This window comes from Panthera tigris, chromosome A3, assembly GCF_018350195.1.
Source record: "Panthera tigris isolate Pti1 chromosome A3, P.tigris_Pti1_mat1.1, whole genome shotgun sequence".
In the NCBI taxonomy this organism is placed as follows: domain Eukaryota; kingdom Metazoa; phylum Chordata; class Mammalia; order Carnivora; family Felidae; genus Panthera; species Panthera tigris.
In genome coordinates this window covers 44,758,768-44,783,309 of record NC_056662.1, presented here as the reverse complement: position 1 = coordinate 44,783,309, position 24,542 = coordinate 44,758,768, and the positions used below count along the sequence as shown (strand labels likewise).

Sequence of the window (24,542 nt, the reverse complement as noted above, 5' to 3'; positions counted from 1 at the left end):
AAGAAGGGAATTAAAAATCATCTCTGATGCTCTTCCTACCACCCAGGGCAAACACTGACCACCTCTAGAGTTGTAGGCCAGGTTCCCTGGGAGGCAGCCTCACACAGAGCTCTACCTGCTGGCGTTTGTTAGGGTGAGCTCTTGGGACCCTCCACCCCCATGAGCAGTGACAGAAGCAGGACAGGGCAGAGGGAGAAGTTAAGCTGCAAGCAATAGGGTCACAACAAACACCCAGCTGATCCCATGGGGAGTTCTGGCCCTGGGAAGACCCTTTAGAGTTGCCTCTCCTTGAGGTAGAGAGCTGCTGGCCTTTTAAATTGCTTCTCCTCCCCTCCCCACACACAAGACTAGTCGTTGGATGCAGACTGCCTTGGGAGGGGCAGACTTTAGGCAAAGCCCTTCTCTTCAGTCCAGGGTAATCTCTTTCAAGGGAGACCCAGCTTCCAGCTGGTGGTACTCACACATTCCACAGTCAGAAAATGAGTTCTTTAGTCCTGAACAAGAAGGGTCTGTGTGGCACAGCCCCCATCACATCTGCATGTCTCCTTTTACTTTATTTTATTCATATGTTTTTTTCTTTCTTTAGAGGTTTAGGTCATATTTAAATGCTGTTTTATATATTGGTATGAGCCTAGCATTACATTCTGAGCATTTTCCAATCTTTTTTTTTTTTTTTTTCAAAGACAGAGGAAGAGAGAGAGTGTGTGTGTGAATAGGGGAGAGGGGCAGAGGGAGAGAGAGAATCTTTTTTAAAACATTTTTTTAAATGTTTATTTATTATTTTTGAGAGAGAACAGGGGAGGGGCAGAGAGAGAGGTAGACAGAGAGGATCTGGATCTGAAGCGGGCTCTGCGCTGACAGCAGAGAGCCTGATGCAGAGCTCAAACCCACAAACCGTGAGATCATGACCTGAGCAGCAGTCAGATGCTTAACCAACTGAGCCACCCAGGTGCCAGGAGAGAGAGAATTGTAAGTAGGCTCCACACTCGGTGCAGAACCTGATGCAGGGCTCAATCCTACTACCCTGGGATCATGACCTGAGCTGAAATCAAGAATCAGATGCTCAACCAACTGAGCCACCCAGGTGCCCCTTTCCAATCATTATTTAATGAATTGCAAACAAGTTATAATTCTTTCACATAGTTATCATAAAGTATTTAGTCATTCTCTTACTATCAGACATTTAGAGTATTTCCAGTATCTTTAATCCTTATACATAAATTTCTATTTGCACCTCTGCAACCAGTTTTTAGGATATATTTCTAGGAGTGGAATTAAAGGATTGAAGGATATGAACTACTGTAGCATTCTGGCCAATTGCCCTTTGAAATTTCATGTCAATTACATTCAGACTATTGCTACATAGGTCTCATTAGAACTGAACATTTCTCTATTTCACATCTTGCCAACTGATCAAAAACAATGTCTCATTCTTGTTTTAGTTTCTTTTCCCCCATGAATGATAAGTTTGAAGATTTTAAAATATCTATTGATTTTTGTTTGTTTGTTTTTTCATATGCAAATAGTTGGCCTTTTTTTTTTTCTCAGTTTTTTTACTTTGGTATCAGATGGTCTTTTACTGATTTATTAAAGCTCTTTATATAGTAAACATACCAATCTTCTGTCTGCCATATTTGTTAAAATATCTCTCTGTTACTCAGTTGCATTTTACTTAAATTAGGGTGTTTCAGAAACTTTAGATAGTAAAAGAAAAAAATCTTAATATTCTTTTCCATGCTCTAAAAAGACCTTCCCCATCCTGAGACACAATTGGTCTTCACTGTGTCTTTACTGAAGATCAATCTTCACTGACACTCCTTGTCTATCACTCAGTGTTCTTCCTGAGGAAGGTTCTCCCTGCCTGGGCTGAATGTCCCGGTGATACCTGTTCATAGTACCACATGCCCATTGCTGCTGGTATGCCCTTCACAGCTACAGCTTTACATTTCTGTATGAACGTTTATAAGCTTTGAAAGGAGAGGAAATACATCTGTATGTCTTTCGCCATTGTATTCTCAGAATCTGGCAGAGAACACTTACACATTTTCTAATTTTTTTATTTTCAATATTCACATTTAACTCTTCAATCATCTGGGAATCTCTTTTACTGCAGAATATGAGAAATGCTTCTATCTTTATTTTGTCCCACCATTTACAATCATTCTTCCTTTTCCTGGTGTTATGACACAAATTTTATCATATATCATATATGTACATTTATACACACCTTTATACACACACACTTCATTCTTTCTATATTGGGAGTTTCTATATTGGGAGTATTCTATATTGGGAGTATACTGGAACTCCCTTCTTGTGTTACACTGTTCTACTGGCATTGTTTTCATTGTTGTGGAGTTATATTATGTTTTAATATCTGCCTGGACAAGTAACTTCTCAATATAACTTTTTCCCTAAATGTATTGGTTAAAATCACTGATCAAGCCCACCACTAGTGAGACAAGTTAAAATGGTAGCAAGCTCCTTGCTCCATTCTCTTTTCTTAATTTCATAGATTGTCTTTTGGCCAAACATATGTCCACCTACTTGAGCAATCCAGCCCGATGGAAGACATAGAGATCCTGCTCTAGGGTGCAGTTGTTGAAGGGGACAATCTTCACGAAGTTCTGGATGAGGACAAACTCAGGGGTGAGGTGCGGCAGAGAGATGATGCAGAAGTTCTTGTCCTAACATGATTGGCAACCAGGCACACAGGAAGAGAATTAGAACCCATTTATCACTGAACAAATTCCTGCTGCAAAACACTACAGAAAAAAAGGAGCAAAATGTATAAAGGACAGAGTATTCAAGTTCAACTTTCCTATAATTTGGAAAGTAATCATAAGTTCAAGAAGATGAGGAACTGTAAGAACACAGAGAAAAATCTCTGAGAGTCTGGCCAACCTAAACAAATGAATATTGTGAGCAATGGGACCCATTCATTATAGGTCTTTGATGGAAGTAGGTTTTTAAAGTAAGGTCATTTGTGTTTGCAAATTCACTTGCATCCAGAAGTAAATCACTGTGTGATAGCAAAGGCCCTATGCTTACTAAGTGACACTGCACCAGCTGTGGTCCCCTCCTCTGAGATAAGAGGGTGGTGGTACTCCAGGCTTTTCTTCTCTAAAATCCTGTGGTTACACATTAATGGATGTCTGTATTTTATCATGACATGATCCCATTGAGGTGAACAGATCTAAGGAAGACATGTTTCACCTGAGAAGTGGGTTTAGTTAGCAGGCATAGGAGGGTCCACATGTCCTGACACCTACCGCTGACCTCTGAGATCTGCGCTGCCCAATATGGTAACCAGCAGCTGTGTCTGGCCACTAAGCATTTGGAATGTGGCTAGTGTGACTGGGGAGCTGAATTTTTTATTTTATTTCATTTAAGTTAATTTACATTTAAATTTGAAACTGATACTCAATTCAGTTACTGGAGAAGTTTTATGTATGTTGGAACAACTTGGGTATAGGAATCTATGTATTCAACTCTAAGTTTTATGAAATCTAAAGGCAAATCAAGTATTTCTGATGAAAATATAGAGTGCTACAGGTGTAAAATACATATTGGATTTCAAACACTGGGAAAAAAATGTAACAGATCTCATTAATAATGTTTCATACTGATTACATGTTTAAATGATTAAATTTGGACATATTCAGTTAAAGTATATTATTAAAATTGATTTCACCTGTGTCTTTTTTACTTTTCTTTTAAATGTGGCTGCTAGGATATTTAGAATTCATTATGTGGCTCGAATCTGTGTTCTCTCGGACATTGCTGTCCTACACTATCTATGTTCCATACATCCTGATTGACCCTCTGCCAGGTGCCTGCAGGAGCAGCCTGCTCTTCCCAGAGCTAATTTGTCCCTCTGGGATCTCCCCTCCTCCTGAACCCTGTGAAGGCATTACTTGTGTTAATCCAAAACCCTGGGGACATTTGTGCAAACCGAAGGAGTGAATTGTTGTTTGACCTTATCTTCCTTCTTTCTAGCAAAATAACGCAGTTCCTTTTGGGGAACTTGAAAGTCAAGTTGTTAAAATACTCAAGCTGAAAATAAGAAATGGGTACCTAGTCCCAGTGGGCTTCCTCTGGGAGGAGGACACTGTAATGAATTGCTTTGACTTAGATTTGAAGGATTTAAGGGTGAATAATAAAGGTATTTTGTTCCTCTCTCCTCATTCCCTGAAATGAAGTAAAATTAAACAGTAAAGGTGTCTTTTGACTTTCTAAAGGTGGCATTGCTTTTGTAATGCTGAAGATCTGCCTTCACAGGGATTTCAAAACAGGAGTGAATTTAAATTTAGGGAAATTACTTTGAGGCATCCCTAAGGGAAACTGGCTTTGTAAAATCTTACCTTAGGGTATCTATATTGCTTTATGAGCTTCAAAATACCTTAAAATTAATCCGAAAAAAATTATGATGCAGAACATTATTGCAAGGCTGCATTATATTAACAAAATGAGGAAATACAATCTATGATTACATAAGTTTCAGGAAACCTCATTAAATCATATTGGTTTCTTGCCTCAGTGGAAAGGGTATCAAGGAAAAATAAAACAATAGATGTTTTCCTTGTAATTAGCCAACTGAAGAAGTCTAGTTATTGACTTGACTTAACTGATAGGTGGGCCACAGAAAAAGTCTTTATAAAAATCCAATTTGTTCCTCAATTGTCTTCCATCACCACTTTCTTCCCTCCAATAAAGTGATAAGAGGTTGATCAGAATCTCCATCCCTTGAAAACAATGAAACAAAAATGGAGGAAGAGGACAGGAGTAGAGTGTCTTGTTTGCACTGGCCTGTTTACCTGGCACTCATTCACCAAATGTGTTGTAGTGGGTTGAGCGCCTCCTATGTGTCAGGCACTGTGTCAGGCAATGCCAACCAGGAAATCAACCACAAGTTCCTGCTTACCTACTCTCAGAAAAGCAACGTAATGGTTTCAGAATTCTTTGAACCAATGTAAGCTATAAAGTGATACAGCAGTCCAATCCACATTAGTGTAATTTTTGACATTGTAATGTACTACCTGCATTCTATTAATGATTTGATTCTATCTCTAAAAAAAATGTACCTTGAAACTATTAAAACAGCAATGACAATATTTTCTATTTTTAAGAGTTCATGATATGTCATTCAACCTTATTTTCAGAACACAGAAGCAGTTCAAACCTCAACATTCATAGCAGTGTAAATGTTTGGACAGTGTATATGGCATTTCATTTTTTTTTATAACTTTTCTAGCTTACAGAACCAATTATATTACTCAAAATTCAGTATGTACTTACAGGGAAAAGACTGAAGACAAAATTCATAAAGTCCAGTGACCTATAAACAAAACAGTAAGCACGGTCACTGACCTGCAAGCAGGTGCAGCATCAGTGTATATTTAAGGAGATTTATGGTTCTCTTCCTGTCAGGCAGTGATAGGCAACCACCAGTTAGAACTTGGGTCTGACTGAACATTAATCAGCTGCAGAAAGTCATAAGCTTCAGATGTCAGTAACAAAGTCTTTTTCTAGAACTAAAGACATTATTATAGTAACTAATAATCTGCGCATGCAAAAAGCAACATAGTCATTCTGTGACTGTAATCCCTCCCTTCCTTTTTGTTAGAGCTGTGGGGGAGACGTGGGTATATTACAAGCAACTCTGATCTTTCTCTCTTTTACATGTAAAAGATTTTCTGACCAGCTGCAGAGCTATAGTCACAGGCAAACCATAATGGGTCACTGAATTTGTTTGAAAATTCAAAAGCCTCATTTAAGCACACTCATATCTGAATGCACAGGGAAAAATAAATATACACAACTCTAGAAGGGTTTATAGGCTTTTTAGATGTCTTCAATATAAAAAAAAAAAAAGATTTCCCCTTTCAACTCCCAAGATTTCCAAATAAATCGAAAACTTAAGAGGAAAAAAAGTACAAGTAAAACATGGTTCTAAGTGAGGCTGGGAGACTGGGAATGTGTTTCAATACATCTTCTAAAAAGGAAATGTCCAGCAACACTCTTGGTCATCTAAAGGATACTCCAGAACTTTCCAGTCTATAAGAATGGGCCAATCCTTTCCTCTTCAAGATTGTTCTGTGGATAAAATGGTGGAGTAGGTGGGGATTCTAAAGAAGATGTGGAATCTAGCACCAAGGACAGAGGTCCACTTCCAGACTACAGGTGGCAGCGAGCACTGAACACATGGGGACAGGAAGTCGGGTGGCTGAGTGGTCTGGTGGGTACCCCGACTTTGTCTGCCACAATGCCTCCCCCTCCTAGCAGCTGCCCTGGATTGTTGTTTACTAACCCCCCTCTCAGATTACATTTGGGTAAGGCTCCAGCCCCAAATTTGGGGTGGGGAGCATGAGGCCAGGGAGTAAGCTACCATCATATCCTGGCCTGGCCCCATCCATCAGCTTGAATGAGCACACAGTCCGATCAGGCCCGATGGGGCTGTCGCTAGGAAGCCAGGCTCAAACCAAAATGTCCTCCTCACTAGCTTTGGGCACATAGCCTGAGCCCACTGTCCATTCTTTTGGCCCCAGGTAGGGACAGTCCTCTGAGAATGGGGACCAGCAGCAGAGAACGAGTTAGGAGGTAGAGAGAGAAACTTCATATGTGACAGGGTTATCTGGGATCAAGCCACATTGAAAAATGAATCCTACCACTGGACTTATCCTTTGTTATATAAGGCAATTATCCCATTTTTTTCAAATCCAGTTTGGGTTGGATTTTCTGTTATGTGCAACCAAAAGACTCCAGACAAGCAGCAACCTAAATCTAAAGCCCCCTTCAAAATGCAAACATTAGAGAATGGAGGGTAGCATACAGTTTCATAAGTGAAGATTTTCCTCTTACACAGGTGAGCCAAAATCTGCGCTGTAGATTTGGCCCAGTTCTGTAGCCCTTACCCAAATTTTAGGGACAGAAATCTCTAGAAATAGGGCCCAGAAACCTGTGCTTAAAAAAACAAACAAAAAACAAACAAAAAAATCCCCAGGAAATTAGAATGTGAGGCCAGATTTGGACATGATGGGCTCCACAAGAGTAAAACGTGAGGCCACCAATGCTGTAAGAAGTCTTACCATAATAGACAACCTGGGATTGGTACTTACCTTGCTTCATACTTCTCCTCAATACAAAAGAGCTGAATACAAAAAGCGTCTGAGGCTCCCTTGTAGATGGGGCGGAAGGAACTGCTCTCCTCAGGCAGCGAAAGGGATCCCAAGCTCAAACTGCTGATGCAGTAATCTGTGTCACCGACACTGGACTGCTGACTGAATTTTTCTGTGTCCTAGAGCAAGGAGACAGGAGGAACCAAATAGGAATTCTATTCATTTTCTGCAATTTAATGGGCTAGTGGTTACATCATCTCTACATTATACCATCTCCCTAGGACAAATGTGACAATCTCACCTGAATCGAATCATCCTGAGCCAGGCATAGTTTTAAGGAGATGTTCTCAACGAGATGTTCAAGATTTATAAAGGGATTGAAAGAAGTCCTCATATGAAGATCAGAAAACGAATGGTTTCCATTGGTCTTTCATATAGGATCTGTATTTTAACTACAACACTGGCTAGAAGTTAGAGTGTGGTAGTAATATATATATATTAATTCCACAAGCAAAATACCTCTGTCCACCAAAGTGTTTTCACTGTGATTTTGTGCTACAAGAACTTTGGATCTGCGGACTCTTTGGGTGGTTTCATGATGAGGTGGAGCCCAGCCCCTTGCTGGGACCCACCCAGAAAGTTAGCATTGGACCTTCCAGCCTTGTTTTAGGGGCACCCAAGAAGATGTTATAGTTCAGTTAGAGGAAAATGATTCATTCTGAGAGCCTTCTTGGAGTTCTTTTAAATCAAAGCAATACATTAAACATTAACATAATATCAGCACTAAAAACCTATAATGAAAATCAGGAGTCCCCTGTCCTTCCCATTGCTCTTCCCATTGGGTAGCCCTTTCAACTTTCTCATTTCTTTGGCATTTACCCCCATGTTTCTGAATGTGTGTTAAATGCACTTTCTTAATTCCTCAGTTTTTGAAACTCCCTACTGGACACTGATGTGGTAGGTAGATGTAACCTTGCGCTACCCTCTTCCCCATATCCTATCTCCTTGTGTCTCAATATAATTAGAGCACAATTCAGGGCTCAATCAGTAAGTACTTACATTGTTATGATTATGTAGATATCATGGTTGCTTTTGAGCAAAGATGTATAACAGGACTTGTTATTTGTGTACTTTGCTTTAATTCACTTAGTTTTCTATTTTTTTCACACACTTTATCAGATTTGCTAAGTGTTTGTCAGTATTATTTTCTAAACAACCAGGCATTTGAAATAATCTATAACTTCATTTCTTCTCCCCCACCCCCCTACCTGCCACCTTGATTGAGCCTTGTTCTATCTGTCTGCTGCCCTACCTGCCTTTTTGTTTTCCAGCTCTTGTTTCCTAAGTTCTGGTCTTTTCAATCCCTTCTTTGTTCATGGTCATGCCTTTTTATCACTGGAGCACATTTCTAGCTCCATAAAATAAACAGTGCTATGTAGGTAGCAAAACTCAACAGCCATTGGCTAACTGGGGCACTTCATGGGGTGATCAGACACAGACCTGGCATTTTATGGGGTAGCCACCTCCAGGAACATTACCTGGAGGCCTTTTCCTTGGGGCTGTCAGGTTTGGGGAGGAATTAAGTTCTCCAATCTCTTGCATGAGAAACTGTGATAGGCAGAAGAGTGGCTCCCCAAAATGTGCATGGCCCAACCCCCAGAGCCTGAGAATGTTACTCTACAGGGCAAAAGAGACTGTGCAGAGGTCACTGAGTGAAGGATTTTGAGCAAGGAGATTCTTGGATTATCTGGGTAGGCCCAATATAATCAGAAGGGTCCTCATAAAATAGAGGCCGGAGAGTCAGAGTCAGAGACTGAAAGATGCTACACTACCAGCTCTGAAGATGGAGGAAGGCGCCACGTGCCAAGGAATGCAAATGGCTTCCAGAAGCTGGAAAAGGCATGGGAATGGTTTCTTTCCTAGAGCCTCCAGAAGGAACAGAGTCCTGCCTGAACCTGGATCTTAGCACAGAAGACCAGTTTGGGGTTTCTGACCTCCAGAACTGTAAAATAATAAATTTATGTTGTTTTAAGACACTAAGTTTGTGGTAATTTGTTACAATAGTGATAAAAAAAAAAAGAACTAATACAAAGACCTGGCTTCCAGTATTTGGAGAAGATGGTGGGAGGAGAGGGCAAGGGTTTCTCCATTTGATGAAGAGTTCCACTTACTCATGTATTTTGTCTTTCCCCATTACACAGTCTCACACGGTGTGGGCTGAACCTAAATTGGGAGCTGTTTCTGTTTCATCTGTCCAGAGAACAGTCATCTAGCTGCTTCACTTGAATACGGTTGATGAGCCAAGTGCTGTCTGCAAGGACTTTAGCGTCCCCAACACTGCATAGGAGACTGTCAGACCCCTTGTTTCAGTCTGGTCCTCGCTCTGCCTTCCAGAAGGCCCAGGCCCTGGGACTTTTGTGGACACAGGAGGAGAAGGGACTTGCTTTCTGCTAGTCCCTCCCCTCACAGTGGTGCTGGACTTTCTTCTTTCTCTGCTGTGCTAAGCCAGTGTAAACTCCTCCATCGATTTTCTTATTGTAAACATTTTGAAAGGGCTCACCTTCCAATATCTCCTCTCCTACTCTTGTTGTCTTTGTGGATTTGCAGTCTTCTTATTGCTTTACAGTCATTTCCGTGTCTTTTTCCAGAAGGGAGAGGAGATAAACATGAGACATCAATCTACCTTGTTGACCCAGATGCCTTCTGAGGTTCCAGTATGTCTAACGCAGTGGGACCATCCTGTCCCCTCCTGCACATGCTTGTTTGGATCCCTGCAGGAATAGCTGCCCTCTTGGAAATAGAGCATGCCTCACCCCCTATTGTATGCCTCACTCTTTCCTCCCTGGGGCCCAAGGAGTCAGTGCTCTGGTGTGGGTTTCCCCAGAAGCAAACTCTGAGCTAAGTTTATTTGGGGAGTGATGTCAGGAAATTTTGCAAGAGGAGTAGGGAAGTGAGGCAAGGAAGGGAAAGACACCAATACAGAGTGTCCCACTCCATCCCACTGAGATCCCTGGGAGACTCGGGAGAACACACCTCAGAGCTGTCCCACCTAAAAGGCAAAGAAACTGGGGTGCTGATTCTCCAACTGCCTTCAGTCATTGTCTGATGGCTGCTCCCCAAGGATTCTGACCTGCCTGCAGGCACAGCACTGGAGAATGACCAGGTACCTGAAGTCCTCATCCTTGGGTGCTGAGGAATGAGCAGAGCTGGAAGGATACGGGTGGGATCCCATGGCATACGCTAAAGTGAGATTCAGAAAATGGACCTGTGCCTGCCTGGTGCGCTCTCTTCCTAACAGTACATCCTGCTCCTGACCTGCTTTCTCCAGTCTTCCACACTTGCCCAGGAGGGCAGACCCTGATCCAAGGGTGAAGTCTGCCTCCAGCTGGCTGTGTACACTGAATTCAGGAGGGGGAAATAGGAAATCCACTTGTTACAGGTCCAAGCTTTGTTCTCCAGTTCAGCTTTAGCCATTATAAAATGGTACTTTAATCCCCAGCTGTCTTCTGTGTAGACTTCCTAATTGCTCAGAATCTGGAGGAGAAAGGGGTATCAAAAGCTGGCGGTCTCTCAGAATTCCCCTGTCTTAGTGTTAATGTGTCCCAGAACCTCCATGGAGATGACTCAACTTCCTGTCCCCTCTTCAAGGGCTCTCCAGACTTCTCAGGTTGACTCATGAGTCCATAAGACATGCCAGGGAATCCACTGAAAGCTCACAACTATGCTCCGCACTGGAAAATGAAGCGTGTCTGATTTTATGGCACTCTCCCACTTAAAACTTTCAAAGCCTTCCTTTGCTCCTTAGGAAAAATTCAAAATCCTGAGTAGGGTCCACAGAGCCCTGCCAAACTATGTGAATCCTTAGGTTTCTACTAGGAAACAGAGGGCTCACTCCAATGGAGCAGACACAGGAGGTTTAACAAAGGACAATGGGTGAAGGTGTGGGCAGGGTGAAGGGAAACCAACAAAGGATGAGGAAGTGTCCCAGGGATGGCAGCTGGTGGAAGATGCTACCACCCTTTGGCCTGAATCAGTAACAGGCGGGAGCAGTTCCTGGAACCTGGAACCATATATATATATATACACACATACACATGTGTGTGTATATATATATGTGTGTGTATATATACGTGTATATATATGTATATGTGTATATATATATATGTGTATATATACGTGTATGTGTATACGTATATATACACACATATATACATACATGTATATATACATATATACACACATATGTATATATACATATACATATATATACACATATACATATATCAACAATACAAAATACATACAGGTGTGTGGATGAGCATGTTTGTGGGCAGGTGACACACATAGTTAGAGAAAACTCTTACAAATGTGTTGCCCCTCCAAAATGCTTTCTTGCTGGACAATGGGAAGAAGAGGAAAAACTGTATTTACTGAAATCGTTGCCAATAATTAATATAGAGAGTATAGTTTCTAGGACTAAGCTGTACATGGGATATAAAGGATTCATCACCGTGGAGGAAGGCCTCATTGAGGAAGGCTTTGTGGAGCAGGTGTTAAAGAAGGTGGCAGATATGAACTGGTAGAGAGACGCAGGGAGGCCTGGAGGAGGAACGGGCACACCAACACTCAGCACAGAGCAGCGAACCTTGTGGGGAGCCAAGCAGCAGGCGCGCAAGGCCCTGGGCAAGCCCTACCTCCAGTTCACTAGCATTTCCGCTTCGGACTGTTGATGACATCTCCTCAGCTGGGGCTTCTTCTATGACTTCCCCCTGCAGGTGACAAAGGCAAGACATTTAATCAACACCTGCAGTGGTTCAGCACCCAAGCTCTGGGACCAGCTGCCTCGGTTCAGATCCTGGATCCATGGCTTACTAGCTTGGGAAAGTCATGGAACCTCTGAGGCCTCATCCGTAAAAAGGGGCTAAGAGCAGTGCCTACCTCACAGGGTTGTTATGAGGATAAAATAAGAACAAGGAGATAGGTGCCAGCTCAGTGCTGGCTCCTCCGAATTCCCTGTAGATGGTAGTTATTACTTCGTTATTCTTATTCTTCTGTGTACCTTGAAAGCTACACTGTTTTTTTCAAATGCTTTATTGACAATAACTTTTGAAAAGTTGTAACCTATATATGCATCCATAAAAATATCACCACAATAAAAACAATGAATATGTACAGCACTCCCAAAAGCTTCCGTGTTTCTAGACGCCCCTCCCACCCACCCTGTGCTATTTGGCCAACCATAGGCAAACAATGATCTGCTTTTGGTCACTACAGATTATAGGCTGAGTCTATTTCTGGATCTTCTATTCTGTCCCATTAATCTACTTGTTGTCCTTGGCATCATCATCACACTGGCTTAACTACAAGAACTATGCAGTAAATCTTGAAATCTGTGGTATTCATCCAACAACTGTTCTTCTCCAAAGTTGTTCTGGCTATTCTAGGTCCTTTCCATTTATCAATTTTTCAATTTCTGTAAAATTTCTGAAATTTTGACTGGGAATGCATTGGTCAATTTGGGAAGAGTTGACATCTTGACAACATCAAGTCTTCAAAACCAGGAACGTGGGGCATCTCTCCATTTATTTAGGTCCTATTTCTCTCAGAAATGTTTTGTAGTTTTTGGTGTACGGGTCTTGAACATCTCTTGTCAGATTTATCTCTTAGTATTTTGTATATTTGTACTGTTGTAAATGGTATTTATTTCCATTTCTGATTGTCAATTACTATTATATAGAAATAAAATTGAACTTTGAATATTAATTTTAAATGCAACTTGCTAAATTATTTACTAGTTCTAGTAGCTGTGTTGTAGATTCTAGATGATTATGTTATTGGCAAATAAAGAACAGTTTTAATTCTCCTTTTCCAATCTGGATGCCTTTTATTTGCTGTCTTTTTACACTGGCTTGAGCTTCCAGTATAATTTTGAATAGAAGTGGTGGGAGCAGACCATTGTTCCTGGCCATGGTGTAAAAAAATTCAGTCTTCTACCATTAAGTGTGATGTTAGCATACAGGTTTTTCAAAAATAAAGTCTAGGGAATTGAAATTCTTTCTGATTCCTCATTTTCTGAGAGTTTCAAAGTCGAATTTTCAAACGGCTTCCCTGTATTTTTGAGAGAACCATATAGGTTATCTTTTTTAGCTTGTTTATAGGGTGAGTTACATAGACTGATTTTTTCTGTGAAACCAACTTTGCATTCCCAGAATAAAGTCTACTTGGTCATGATATACTATCTTTTTATATATTGATTCAAATCACTAAAATTTTTATTAGGATTTTTCCACTGATGTTCATTAGAGCTATTAATCTGGAGTTTTGCCTTCTTGTAATGTCTTCTGTTGTCAGAAAACATACTTTAGATGACTTAAATCCTTTTACATTTATTGAGATTTATTTTGTGGCCCAAAATACAGTCTATCTTGGTAAATGTTCCACGTGCACATGAGAAGAATGTGTATTCTGCTGTTTTGGGGGTAGAGTGTTCTTAAGTGTCAATTAGGTCAAATTTGTTGATGGTGTTCTTAGGATCTATATTCTTCTTGATTTTCTACTTGTTCCATCAATTACTAAGGGAAGGATACTGAAATCTTCAAATATGGTCATTTACTCATTTGCATTTGCAGTTCCATCAATTTTTGCTTCATGTGTTCTGAAATTCTATTAGATGCATAAATATTTAGGATTATTATGTCTTTTTGACCTTTGTTATTTCTGGTAATATTCCCTGTTCTGAAATCCACCTTGTCTGAAGTGAATAAAGCTACTAGCTGTCTTGCTGTCTTTTAATTAGTGTTAGCATGCTGTGTCTTTTTGTATCTTTTAAATTTAAACCTATTTGTATCTTTGTATTCAACCTATTGTATCTTTGTATTTGTAGTTTGTATTTTTGTAGTCTGCATATAACTGAGTCTTCCTTTTTCATCTAATCTATTTCTGCCTTTTATGATCTTTGGGATAGTCAATGTACACTATATTTAATGTAGTTATCAATATGGTTAGGTTTAAGTCTGCCAACTTGCTATTTGTTTACTAGGTGTCCTTTTTCGATATTTTTGCCTTCCTTGTATTAGTTGTATATATCTTTTTAAGAATTTTATTTTTAAGTAATCTCTACATCCAACATGGGGCTCAAACTCACATCCCTGCAATCAAGAGTCACATGCACTACCAACTGGGTCAGCCAGGTGCCCCAGTTGTATATTTTTACGATTCCACTTTCTCTCTTCAGTAGGCTTATTAAGTATAACTCTCTGATTTTGATTTGTAACGTCAATATTTTTTTCGAATTTATGGTATACATCTTTAGTTTATCACATCTACCTTTAGGTGATATTATACCACTTCAGGTATGGTAGAAAAGCCTTCAAATAATATATTTACATTTCTCCCCTCTTGGTCTTTGTATTAGTCTTGCCATACATTTCATTTTTTACATTTTCTATATAAGCTCCACACTGTGTTGTTTTTATTTTATTTAAATAATCAATTATCTTTTAAAGAGATACAAATAAGAAGAACAAAATCTTACACATTTACCGTTATGATTTCCAGGGCTAGCCATTCCTCTGTGTAGATCCAGAGTTCCATCTGGTATCATTTTTCTTCTGTCTGAAGGACTTCAACATTTCTTGTAGTATGCGTCTGCTGTTAATGAATTTTTCCACTTTTTGTGTGTAGATGAAAATCTTTATTTTATCTTTATTTTTGAAAGATACTCATAGACATATAATTCTAGGTTGAAAGTTTATTTTCTGCCAGTTCTTTAAAGATGCAATGCATGGTCTTCCTGCTTGCACTGTTTCCAATAAGAAATCTGCTGTAATCATTATCTTGGTTCCTCTTTTCCCAACTTGTCTCCCCACCCCCGCATTCTGCTTGCTTTTAAGATTTTCTCTTTTTCACTGGTTTTCCATGATTTGATTATGATAAGTTTTGGTCTAGTTGTCTTAGTATTTCTTGTGCCTGCTGTTTACTGAGCTTGTGTCTATGGGTTTACTGTTTTCATAGAATCTAGAATGTGTTTAGTCCTCATTTCTTCAAATATTTTTTTCTGTTCCAACTGCTCTCTCTTCTTCTTTATGGACTCTGATTGCACACATATTAGCTACTTATTAACCCAAAGCCTACTGATACAATGATCTTTTTTATTTTTTAATTCCCATTTCTATCTCAAGTTTAGTAACCTTTTTTTCTGCGATGTTTAATCTATGGTTAATCCAGTGTATTTTTCATCTCATGAATTGTAGTTTTTATGTCTAGAGGTTTTATTTGGGGTGTTTTTTATATCTTCTATGTCTCTTGATGACCTTTGAAACTTAGATAGTTAGAATAACTGCTTTAATGTTCTTGTCCACTAATTCTAACATCTGCTTCAGATCTGGGTTAATTTCAATTGGATGAGTTATCTCCACCTTACGCATCATATATTCCCAGTTTTTTGAGTGCCTGCTAATTTTTTGTTGGATTCCAAACACAGTCACTTAGATTAGTTGGGTGTTAGATAACTTTGTACTCCTACACCTATTCTTGAACTTTGCTCTGGGATTCAGTCACTTGGGAGCAGTTTGATGCTTTCAGTTCTTGCTCTAAAGATAGGTTAGACATGACTGGAGCAGTGCTCTGTCTAGAACTAATTATTCCCTACTACGGATGCAGGCAAGACTCTTCTGTGCACTCTCCCAGTGCCTTGTGGGTCCTAAGGTTCTCCAGTCTAGCTGATGGGAACAGGCACTAGCTCCAGCTTTGGATGAGCACTGGCACTGTGAACTCTACTCCTTTGGGGAGGTTCTATCCTCAGCCTGACCTTCACTATTTCCTTACATGACTGTGCTGATCAGTCCTCAACTGAATACACAGGGGTGACCCTCTGCTGGTGTCTAACGTCTCTGTGCAGCTCTCTCCTCTCTGGTACTCTGTCCTGCAAACCTTAGTGGCTTTAGTCTCCATGGATTTACAGATCTGCCTCCTCAACTCAGAGAGTCCATCAGGTTCCCACTGGGTTCTTCTGCCCTGTGCCGTGGCCTCAAACTCTCCCAAGACAGGAGGCTGGGGCAATCAGAGAGCTCACCTGGATTATTTTCCATCTCTCGGCCATCACTTTCTTTGGTTACCTGATAAGCAGTGTCTTAAGAACTGTTATTTCATACATTTTGGCCACTTTTTGGTTGTTTCGATAGGAGAATAAATCTGGTCTCTGTTACTCCATTTTTGCCAAAATTAAAAGTTCTTTGTACTAAGTTTCTTTTTCTTTTTTTATTATTAATTCTATTCATCAGCTTCATTTCCCTCAACTTAATCCATGTCATACAACCTTCTTTAAAAAGGTTCAGGTGTCCCTCATTCCCCTCCTCTGGGATGCTTCCCATCCTCCTTCCCACATAGTGAATTAGGGCTTTCATCTCCCCCACTGAGTACACTCAGACATAGCAGAGTGCCTGACCATTGTGCATGCCCAACCTCCATTCAGAAAATAAACCAGCACTTGAAATATAACAGCCAACCAGCTACAGGTTGGGTCCTTTTGTGGTCTGGGGCATAAGAATGCATTTTCTGCAGAGACAATGTGGAAATCTGGGAGGACAAGCCAGGTGGCCTAGTGCTAAGATAAAAGTCCTCCCTCCATCCTCCTGTTCCCAAGATTTTCTTTGCACAAGTTGATGGGCAAGGGGGAATACTGTTTCACCCAAGGCTGAAAAGGAGGAAAAAAAAGAGAGTTGGAGGCTGAAGTCCAGAAACAATGGCTTAGCACCTGCCCCCAATCCTGGGCTCAGGAGGGGTTCTGGGCCCAGCTGGACGGAGAAGTCAGGCAGACCAGAAGCTGAAGGAGTGTGTAGGGAAACACGCCTTGGGATTCTGGCCACACACAGTGCCAATGTAGGACTAGGCCAGCAACATTAGCCTGTTTAAAAGGGAGACCATTTTCCTGTCCCACCCACTAGGTGAGGCCTTATTCCTAAGGACACAAGAGACATGCCCTGAGGTCCTGCAGGAGTATGTGAGGACCCAGGGCCCGATAAATTTGGCCATTTATACCACAGTAGTATAATCCAGTATAAATATAATCCAGTAATATATAAATATATAATATATATTACATATAAATATATAATAATTATATAATATATATAATTATGATAAATATAATTGTATATTTATAATATACAATTATTATATATTAATTAATATTAATTGATATTAATATATTGTTTTGTATTACTATAATTATAATAAATATAATATATAATAATTATATGTATAATATATATGTGTGTGTGTGTGTGTGTGTGTGTATATATATATATATATATATATATATATAAAATCCAGTATAAATCCAGCCAATGGCTGGATCTGTTGGCTTGTCCGCCATTTCCTATGTAATCTATTACGTGGCTGACTGGCCTCCTTTGGTGTGGGTCTAACTCCTTCTTTAGGTTAGGGTGGCAGCAGCACATGCAGAACTCTGGCAGCAGTAGGGTGCAGGTCATCCTGGAAGCAGGAGGGTGCAGGTGGTGGTGGGGCTCCTGCTGAGGCCAAAGACAAGTGGAGCCAGTGGCTCTCCAGGAAGCTGTGTTGGGCATCTCTATAGCTTCCAGGAAAGAAAACAGGGCCTCATCTGACTATGTGGGCAGTGTATAAGTCTCTTCAGTATGTCTGGATTTTCCACCTGGCTTTAAATGAGCAGCTTCATCTGCCTCAGCCTCCTGAAGTTAGGGAATGGGTGAGAAGGGAGGAAGAGCAAGGATGAAACTCCATTCTGACCTGTATTCTTGAAGCTAGCGGTGAGGCTCTGATTTGTCTGTTATAAACATGCACCCAGTATTTCCTCCTGCCTGCTGTCTCCCTGCTCTTAGTGATAGTGAGACCTTTTCCACATCAGATCACAACTTCTTGATGATGAGCCTAGCACCAAGAACGCCCCTGACCCCACAACACAGACAGCTCCTAGGCCCACCCCGGGGCCCCAGGCGTGGGTGAATGACCTCCATTACCTGAATGCTTTCCTTGGTCTCTGGAATGACTTGTTCCTGTGGCTCCTCCGCTATTTTCAGGAAACTGTGGCTGCTACTACTGAGCTTAGCATCTTTGACAGAAAGAGTGGCATGAGGACAGAAAATAGACAATAAATATCTGCACAGTCACAGGACGTTGAAGACAGCATGGTAATTAATGTGTTTCTAAAATGCAGCACATCTGAAGAACTGTAGTGCAGAGGGAAGTACCATGAGGTGGGAAGCATAGCCCACCCCAATTCTGACCTCACGGTGCCCTTATGCATGTGATGGAGATAAAATGATACCTGCCCCTATAGGAGCTGTGGGAGCAAAGTGATGGCAGCGATAGGCCTGGCCTTGTAGGCCTGGCCTTGCCCACAGGGGCCCCTCACCCTTGAGGTTCCTGAACCACTGGTCTTTTCATGGGAACCCCCTTTCAAGTTTACAAACAATCGATTAGCAACTTTCTGGGCAGCAGGCTTTGAAATGATTTGGAAACATGGGCGCTGAAAATTAGCATAAGGGCTGCTTTCTGTTTGTTTGAAAATATTATAGCATGCAGTCGGACAGTGGCCACTATTTTCACTTCTCTACTTTCTAAGGAAGAAAGTACTGTTTTAACTGTTCTGGAAAGTCAATAATCAGGGTAGTGTTTGTGTATTTAACCTTCACTAAAAATTACAGTAGGAAAAAAACTTTCCCATTTTGTCTACAGAGCTTTTATCCCCATCCTTTCCCTCCCTCCTCCTTCTGCATTCTTGTCTTTCTTCCTGCCCATCTTCCTTCTCATCCTTTGAATTTCTCTTCCTGTCTCTCTGCCCCTTTCTCTCAACCACTCTCTTGTTGATCTTTCTTCTCTTCCCCCTCCTCCTCCCTCCGTTCTCCCACCTCCTCCTTTCTGGTTTGCCCTGTGTCTGCTTCGCTGGAGACTCTCAGCTCTGACAGCTGTTCACAGACGCCCTGGGAGGTTGTGCCCAAGGGCTGCCCCTCCACGCTGCCAGCATGGGCCTGCCCCTCCGTTTTCTTGTTTCTAATGGTCACATCAGACCTCGTGGGGCCAGAGGTAGCCTCTCCTCTCTGCTCCCTCCTCTCCCACTCTGCTCTTCCAGTGCCAGTCAGGGCAATGGCCCCTGTAGATACCTCTCAACCCCCAGTCCCCAGATTATGGCACACCTTTTACTTACTTCTGGCAAAGATGTAGCTGAGTGAAACAAAATGAAATTCTAAGAGAAAAATTAGATGCCCAGGGAAGTGTAAAGGATATAGATAAAGAGGTACATAATATTGAAGGTAGGATGACTGAGAATCATATCCCAGCATTAGGGGTAGCTCTCTTGGCATGGAGAGAAAATCTGGAAAGAGGAGCAAAGGACCTAGAATCCCTCTTCTGAAGAAACATGCCATGGGGAATGTCTCAAGTCTCTAACTCCTGAATATGTGCTACTCCCTGCAAAGCTTTTCAGAAAGTCTATACGGCATTCTCATGATGACAAGTCACATGCTTTTTATGTTAATTTACTTTGTAGTTGAGATATAATGTGCGTACGGTAAAAATGCATGAACGTCTACATATACCTACTCCCATGTAACAATCACTTAAATAAATACCTAAAGCATTCCCAGCACCCAGAAGTTTCCCTGATCCCCCTGTCCAGCAATATAGTACCTAAAGGCAGATGCTCTTCCGTCTTATACCCTCGATCTGTTTTGTTCAGCAGCAAACTTTTGGAATTAAAAAACATATATATCAATAACTCCCTATTCTTAAGTTCTACTTTATTTTTTAAAAGACAGCTTTTTTCTATTTTGTTTTAAATTTGAAGAACTACCCCCCTAAAAAACAACATACCAGATCTTTGCTGTGCCTATATTTCTTTAAAAAAATTTTTTTTAACGTTTATTTATTTTTGAGAGACAGAGACAGAGCACAAGCAGGGGAGGGGCAGACAGAAAGGGAGACACAGAATCTGAAGCAGGCTTCAGGCTCTGAGCTGTCAGCACAGAGCCCGATGCGGGGCTTGAACTCACAAACTGTGAGATCATGACCTGAGCCGAAGTCGGATGCTTAACCAACTGAGCCACCCAGGTGCCCCCCCTATATTTCTTTTATAATTAGGACAAAATTACCAAAAAGTAAGAAACCTTAAAGAATGGATTAGATTCGCTATGAGCTGATAATCCCAGTGACTTCAGTGTTTTATAGTCTAATGTTCATGAGACAATTACCAACTACAACAGCTAACTGTCTTGGCTAAACTGTCGTGGGGTATTGCAACTTATTAGCAAGCAGTAGCCGCACCGTCCCCAGACACGGCTGCATTTCAGAACTGGGTGAGGTGAGGCAATATCTCTCGTTCTTGTGTCTCCAGAGTTTTGTGAGGTTTAATTAGTTAATGTTGATTATGTGTCCTGAGATTCTCAAATGTGAGGTACTATCCCAGGGAAAAGTCAAGGCACTCGTATTACATAACACTCAACTAACACCACCACTGAGGCTGCAAATTTAACCATTATTTTATTGCTTCCACTACCTATGCAGCTTAGAAACTACAAACTAGTGAGAGTAGAGGCACCATTTTCTATGTTCCTGCTCTTGAGATTGCTAAAATGGGATGGGTTTACCATGGAGCTAATAAAGCTGGAGGTTCAGGCCTCCTCTCCCAGTAAAGGCCCCTCCCGTGGCACAGCATCTACTATTGCATTCATAATTTTACATTTGTTTTCTCAAAGAGGGCTCTCAAATTGTATAGACTTTGGGTCCCACGAGACCTGGATCTGCCCAGCTCTTTACCCAATAGTGATAGTACACGTGGAAAGCTAACTAGTACATTTTGATGGCTGCAGGAATAAATAATAGTAAAAAATCTGGTGGTTTTTAACATTTTTTAAAATATAGACCAAAACTCCCAAGAAAAATTTTTTAGTGAAATGAAACAAACGGATTCTAACAGAGTAAATATGAAAAATAAAGAATAAATATGGAGAAATAGTTTTTAAGACATTTTAAGAAATAGTCAACAACAAAATTTTAAGAAATAAGAACAAAAAGTAGGCCAAATTTCCTAATGAATATTAAGACATGTTATAAAGCCATAGTTAATGTGTTATTCAAGTAGGAACAGAACTGAATGGAATTCAGAAAAGAGCCAGACAATTATAAAATGTTGACATATGTTAAAGGTGGCATTTCAAATTGGTGAAGAAAGAATAAACTATATAATAAATAGTACTGGCTCACCATATGGGAAAAAATTAATTTGAGCCCCTATTTCATTTTATACATAAAAATCACTTCCAATACATTAATAGGTTTATTATTATTATTATTATTATTTTGAGAGAGAGAGAGAGAGAGAGCGCGCATGCACAAAAGTGGGGGAGGGGCTAAGGAGAGGGGACAGAGGATCTGAAGTGGGCTCTATGCTGACTGCGCAGTGGGGTTCAAACTCACGAACTGTGAGATCATGACTGAGCTGAAGTCAGATGCTCAACCGACTGAGCCACCAAGGTGCCCCCTTAATTTTTTTAAAAATATGTTTGAGTTATAGGAGAATAATCTGTGATCTCAGTGGTGGAGAAATTCTTCCTTAAAAATCCTTCTGCAAAAGGGTGGAAGTCATGAAAAGCAAATTACTTTTTATTTATTTATTTTTGTGTGTATGCCAGGCATTTTTATTTTACTTTAAGTTTTTATTTTAATTCTAGTTAGTTAACATATATACTTGACCACATCAAAATCTAAAAGGTCTGTCAAAAGTACCCTAAAAAGAAGTTTTTTTAAAAAGTAGATACAGGGAGCGGTACCTAAGTGGCTCAGTCAGTTAAGCATTCAATTCTTGGTTTTGGCTCAGATCATGATCTCACAGTTATGAAATCAAGCCATGCATTGGGCTCTGCACTGGGCATGGAGGCTGTTTAAGATTCTCTTCTTTTCCCTCTGCCCCTCCCTTGCTCGCATGTACACATGCACATGCTCGCTCTCTCCTCTTTCCCCCAAAGTAGATACATAGAGAAAATATTTGCAACACACCTCATGGAATAACTGAATTACAGAAAGGAGAAACAACCCATTAGGAAAGGCAATGAATGTCCAGGAAATTTAAATGACCAATAAACACATAAAAGTGTTCATTCTCAATATTGTTCAGAGAAATAAAATTAAAACAATGATCTCTCCTTTCACACTTATCAGATTGTCAAAGGTTTAAAAGGCTGACACTGAGTATGAAGAACTGTGAAAGGGTCTGGAGAAAGACCACTGGTTTGGCCATGTTTGGTGGCCATGTGAGTACTTCCAAGCCCAGCAAGAAGAACTCCAGAAACAGAGCCTGTGAAAACTTGCAAGGGATCCAAGGAGACATGCGCTGGGATGTTCACTGCAGCACCCTTTGCAATAACAAAAGAGCAGAAACAATTTAAGTGTCCATCTAAGAACAAATATGGCACATTCCATGCAGTGGATGGAATACTACCCCGAAGGTAAAAGGAGTGTCTTATACCTATGTGTACCAACATTATTAGATCTCAAAGAGTGAAGAAGCAAATATCAAAATATCACGTACCCCAAAGACACCATTTATATAAAAAAAAAAAAAAACCACTGCCACAAAAGGGTAGTGTTTCTTCTATCAATATATGGACTTCATATAAAAGTATAAGAGAGTGGGGCCCCTGGGTGGCTCAGTCGGTTAAGTGTCCGATTCTTGATTTTGGCTCACATCATGATCTCATGGTGGGAGAGAGCCCTGCAGTGGACTCTGCGCTGACAGCACAGAGTTTGTTTGGGATTCTCTCTCTCTCTCTCTCTCTCTCTCTCTGCACCCCTCCCCTGCTCATAAGCTCTCTTTTTCTCAAAATAAATAAATAAATGTTTTTTTTTTTAAGTATAAAAAAGAGGTCCGGGTGAACACACACTAAATTTTTTATAATGGCTATTTCTGGGGAGGAAAGGAAGAACCAGACTTGGAGGTGGTTCAATGGGAACTCAGCTTCAATTGCATTATTTTAATTTTTCAAAGAAGGACAGTTTCATGTGTTACTAATGCAATCAAGATTTTTTAAATGTCCAATTAAATTATTAAATGTCCAAAATATTTGTCCAATGTGTTACAAAATAGCCATTTTTATTTATTATTATAATATTACAAATGGTTTCAAAAAAGCCTGCCACATGAATTTAAATCATTTAATTTTAAGAAGGGGAAAGATTAGAGGTTCAAGTTAAATCATTCCACTAAACTTCGACGAGTTGCAAGCACTTTGAGATTCTCAGAGTAATGAATAAGATGTAGGCCCTCATATTCTACAAGGCTCACAAGCGATCACATACACACACACATACACACACACACCCTTATCTCTCTGTGTGAAAGCTGCTAAAGAAGGCATATGAATAAAGCACGCAGTGTTCATTTATTTATTCATTCATTTAAAAATTTATATTTCACACCTACCATCTGTTAGACATTAACATTCTAGGGGTTTCAGCAATGAACAAGACTAACTTGCACTGCCAAAGCAAGTTAGTTAGTGAATGAGAAAACATTAAGTTATGATAGATGACATGTAGAAAATGAGACCCCAGGTGCTGCTTTAGATTGAGTGGTTGGAGAAGTCCTTCCAAACATTTAAGCTGAGACCCGAAGGCTAAGAAGTAGCCTTGAGACAGTAAAAGAGAATGGAAACGGGGAGCCTGGGTGGCTCAGTCGGTTGAGCGTCTGACTTCAGCTCAGGTCATGATCTCACAGTCCATGAGTTTGAGCCCCACATCAGGCTCTGTGCTGACAGCTCAGAGCCTGGAGCCTGCTTCAGATTCTGTGTCTCCCTCTCCCTCTGCCCCTCCCCTGCTCATGCTCTGTCTCTCTATATCTCAAAAATAAATAAAAACATTAAAAAAAAAAGAGAGACAGAGAATGGAAACAATGAGTAGACAACTCTTTCTAGGAGTTTTGCTGAAGAGCAAAGACTTCCTTATTTCTTGACAGTTTTCCTTCCTTGATTTGCCTCTGATCCTGTGATCTTCTTTGTAATTATGTTACTTTCCTGGGGCTGCTGTGACAAATTACAGTCACCTGGTAGCTTAATGATAGAAATGTATTCTCTCACAATTCTGGAAGATAGAGTCCAAAATCAGTATCCGTGGGCAGAAATCAAGGTGCCAGCAGGGACACACTCCCTCCAGAGATTTGGGAAGAAGCTCTTCCTGCCGCTTCCAGCTCATAGCGGCTGTCAGCATCCCTTGCCATGTGACCACATCACTCCAATCTCTGTCTCTATGGTCACAATGCCTCTTCCTCTCTGTCTGTATTATCTCCCCCTGTCTCTTTCTCTCAAAAGGACACTCGTGATGGGATGTCAGGCCCCTGAGATACTCTAAAACAAACTCCTTATCTAGAGATCCTTAATCACACCTACAAATACCTTT

The 24,542-nt window shown here is 40.5% G+C and overlaps 1 protein-coding gene across 9 annotated transcripts in view; it reads right to left on the bottom strand.

Moving 5' to 3' along the window:
- The window catches only part of CFAP61 (cilia and flagella associated protein 61), a 280,127-nt gene that overhangs the window by 178,931 nt on the left and 76,654 nt on the right, over positions 1 to 24,542 (bottom strand). For all 9 annotated transcript variants that reach the window (XR_006215618.1, XR_006215619.1, XM_007096562.3 and 6 more), the window contains 5 exons: positions 18,116 to 18,207; positions 11,813 to 11,887; positions 7,119 to 7,297; positions 5,299 to 5,338; positions 2,548 to 2,687 (listed from right to left, as the gene is read on the bottom strand). Coding sequence is in view for 7 of the 9 variants with exons in the window: in XM_007096562.3 (XP_007096624.1) it covers positions 2,548 to 2,687; positions 5,299 to 5,338; positions 7,119 to 7,297; positions 11,813 to 11,887; positions 18,116 to 18,207 (526 nt within the window). In the remaining 2 variants the exon portion in view is untranslated. The remainder of the gene's footprint in view (positions 1 to 2,547; positions 2,688 to 5,298; positions 5,339 to 7,118; positions 7,298 to 11,812; positions 11,888 to 18,115; positions 18,208 to 24,542) is intronic.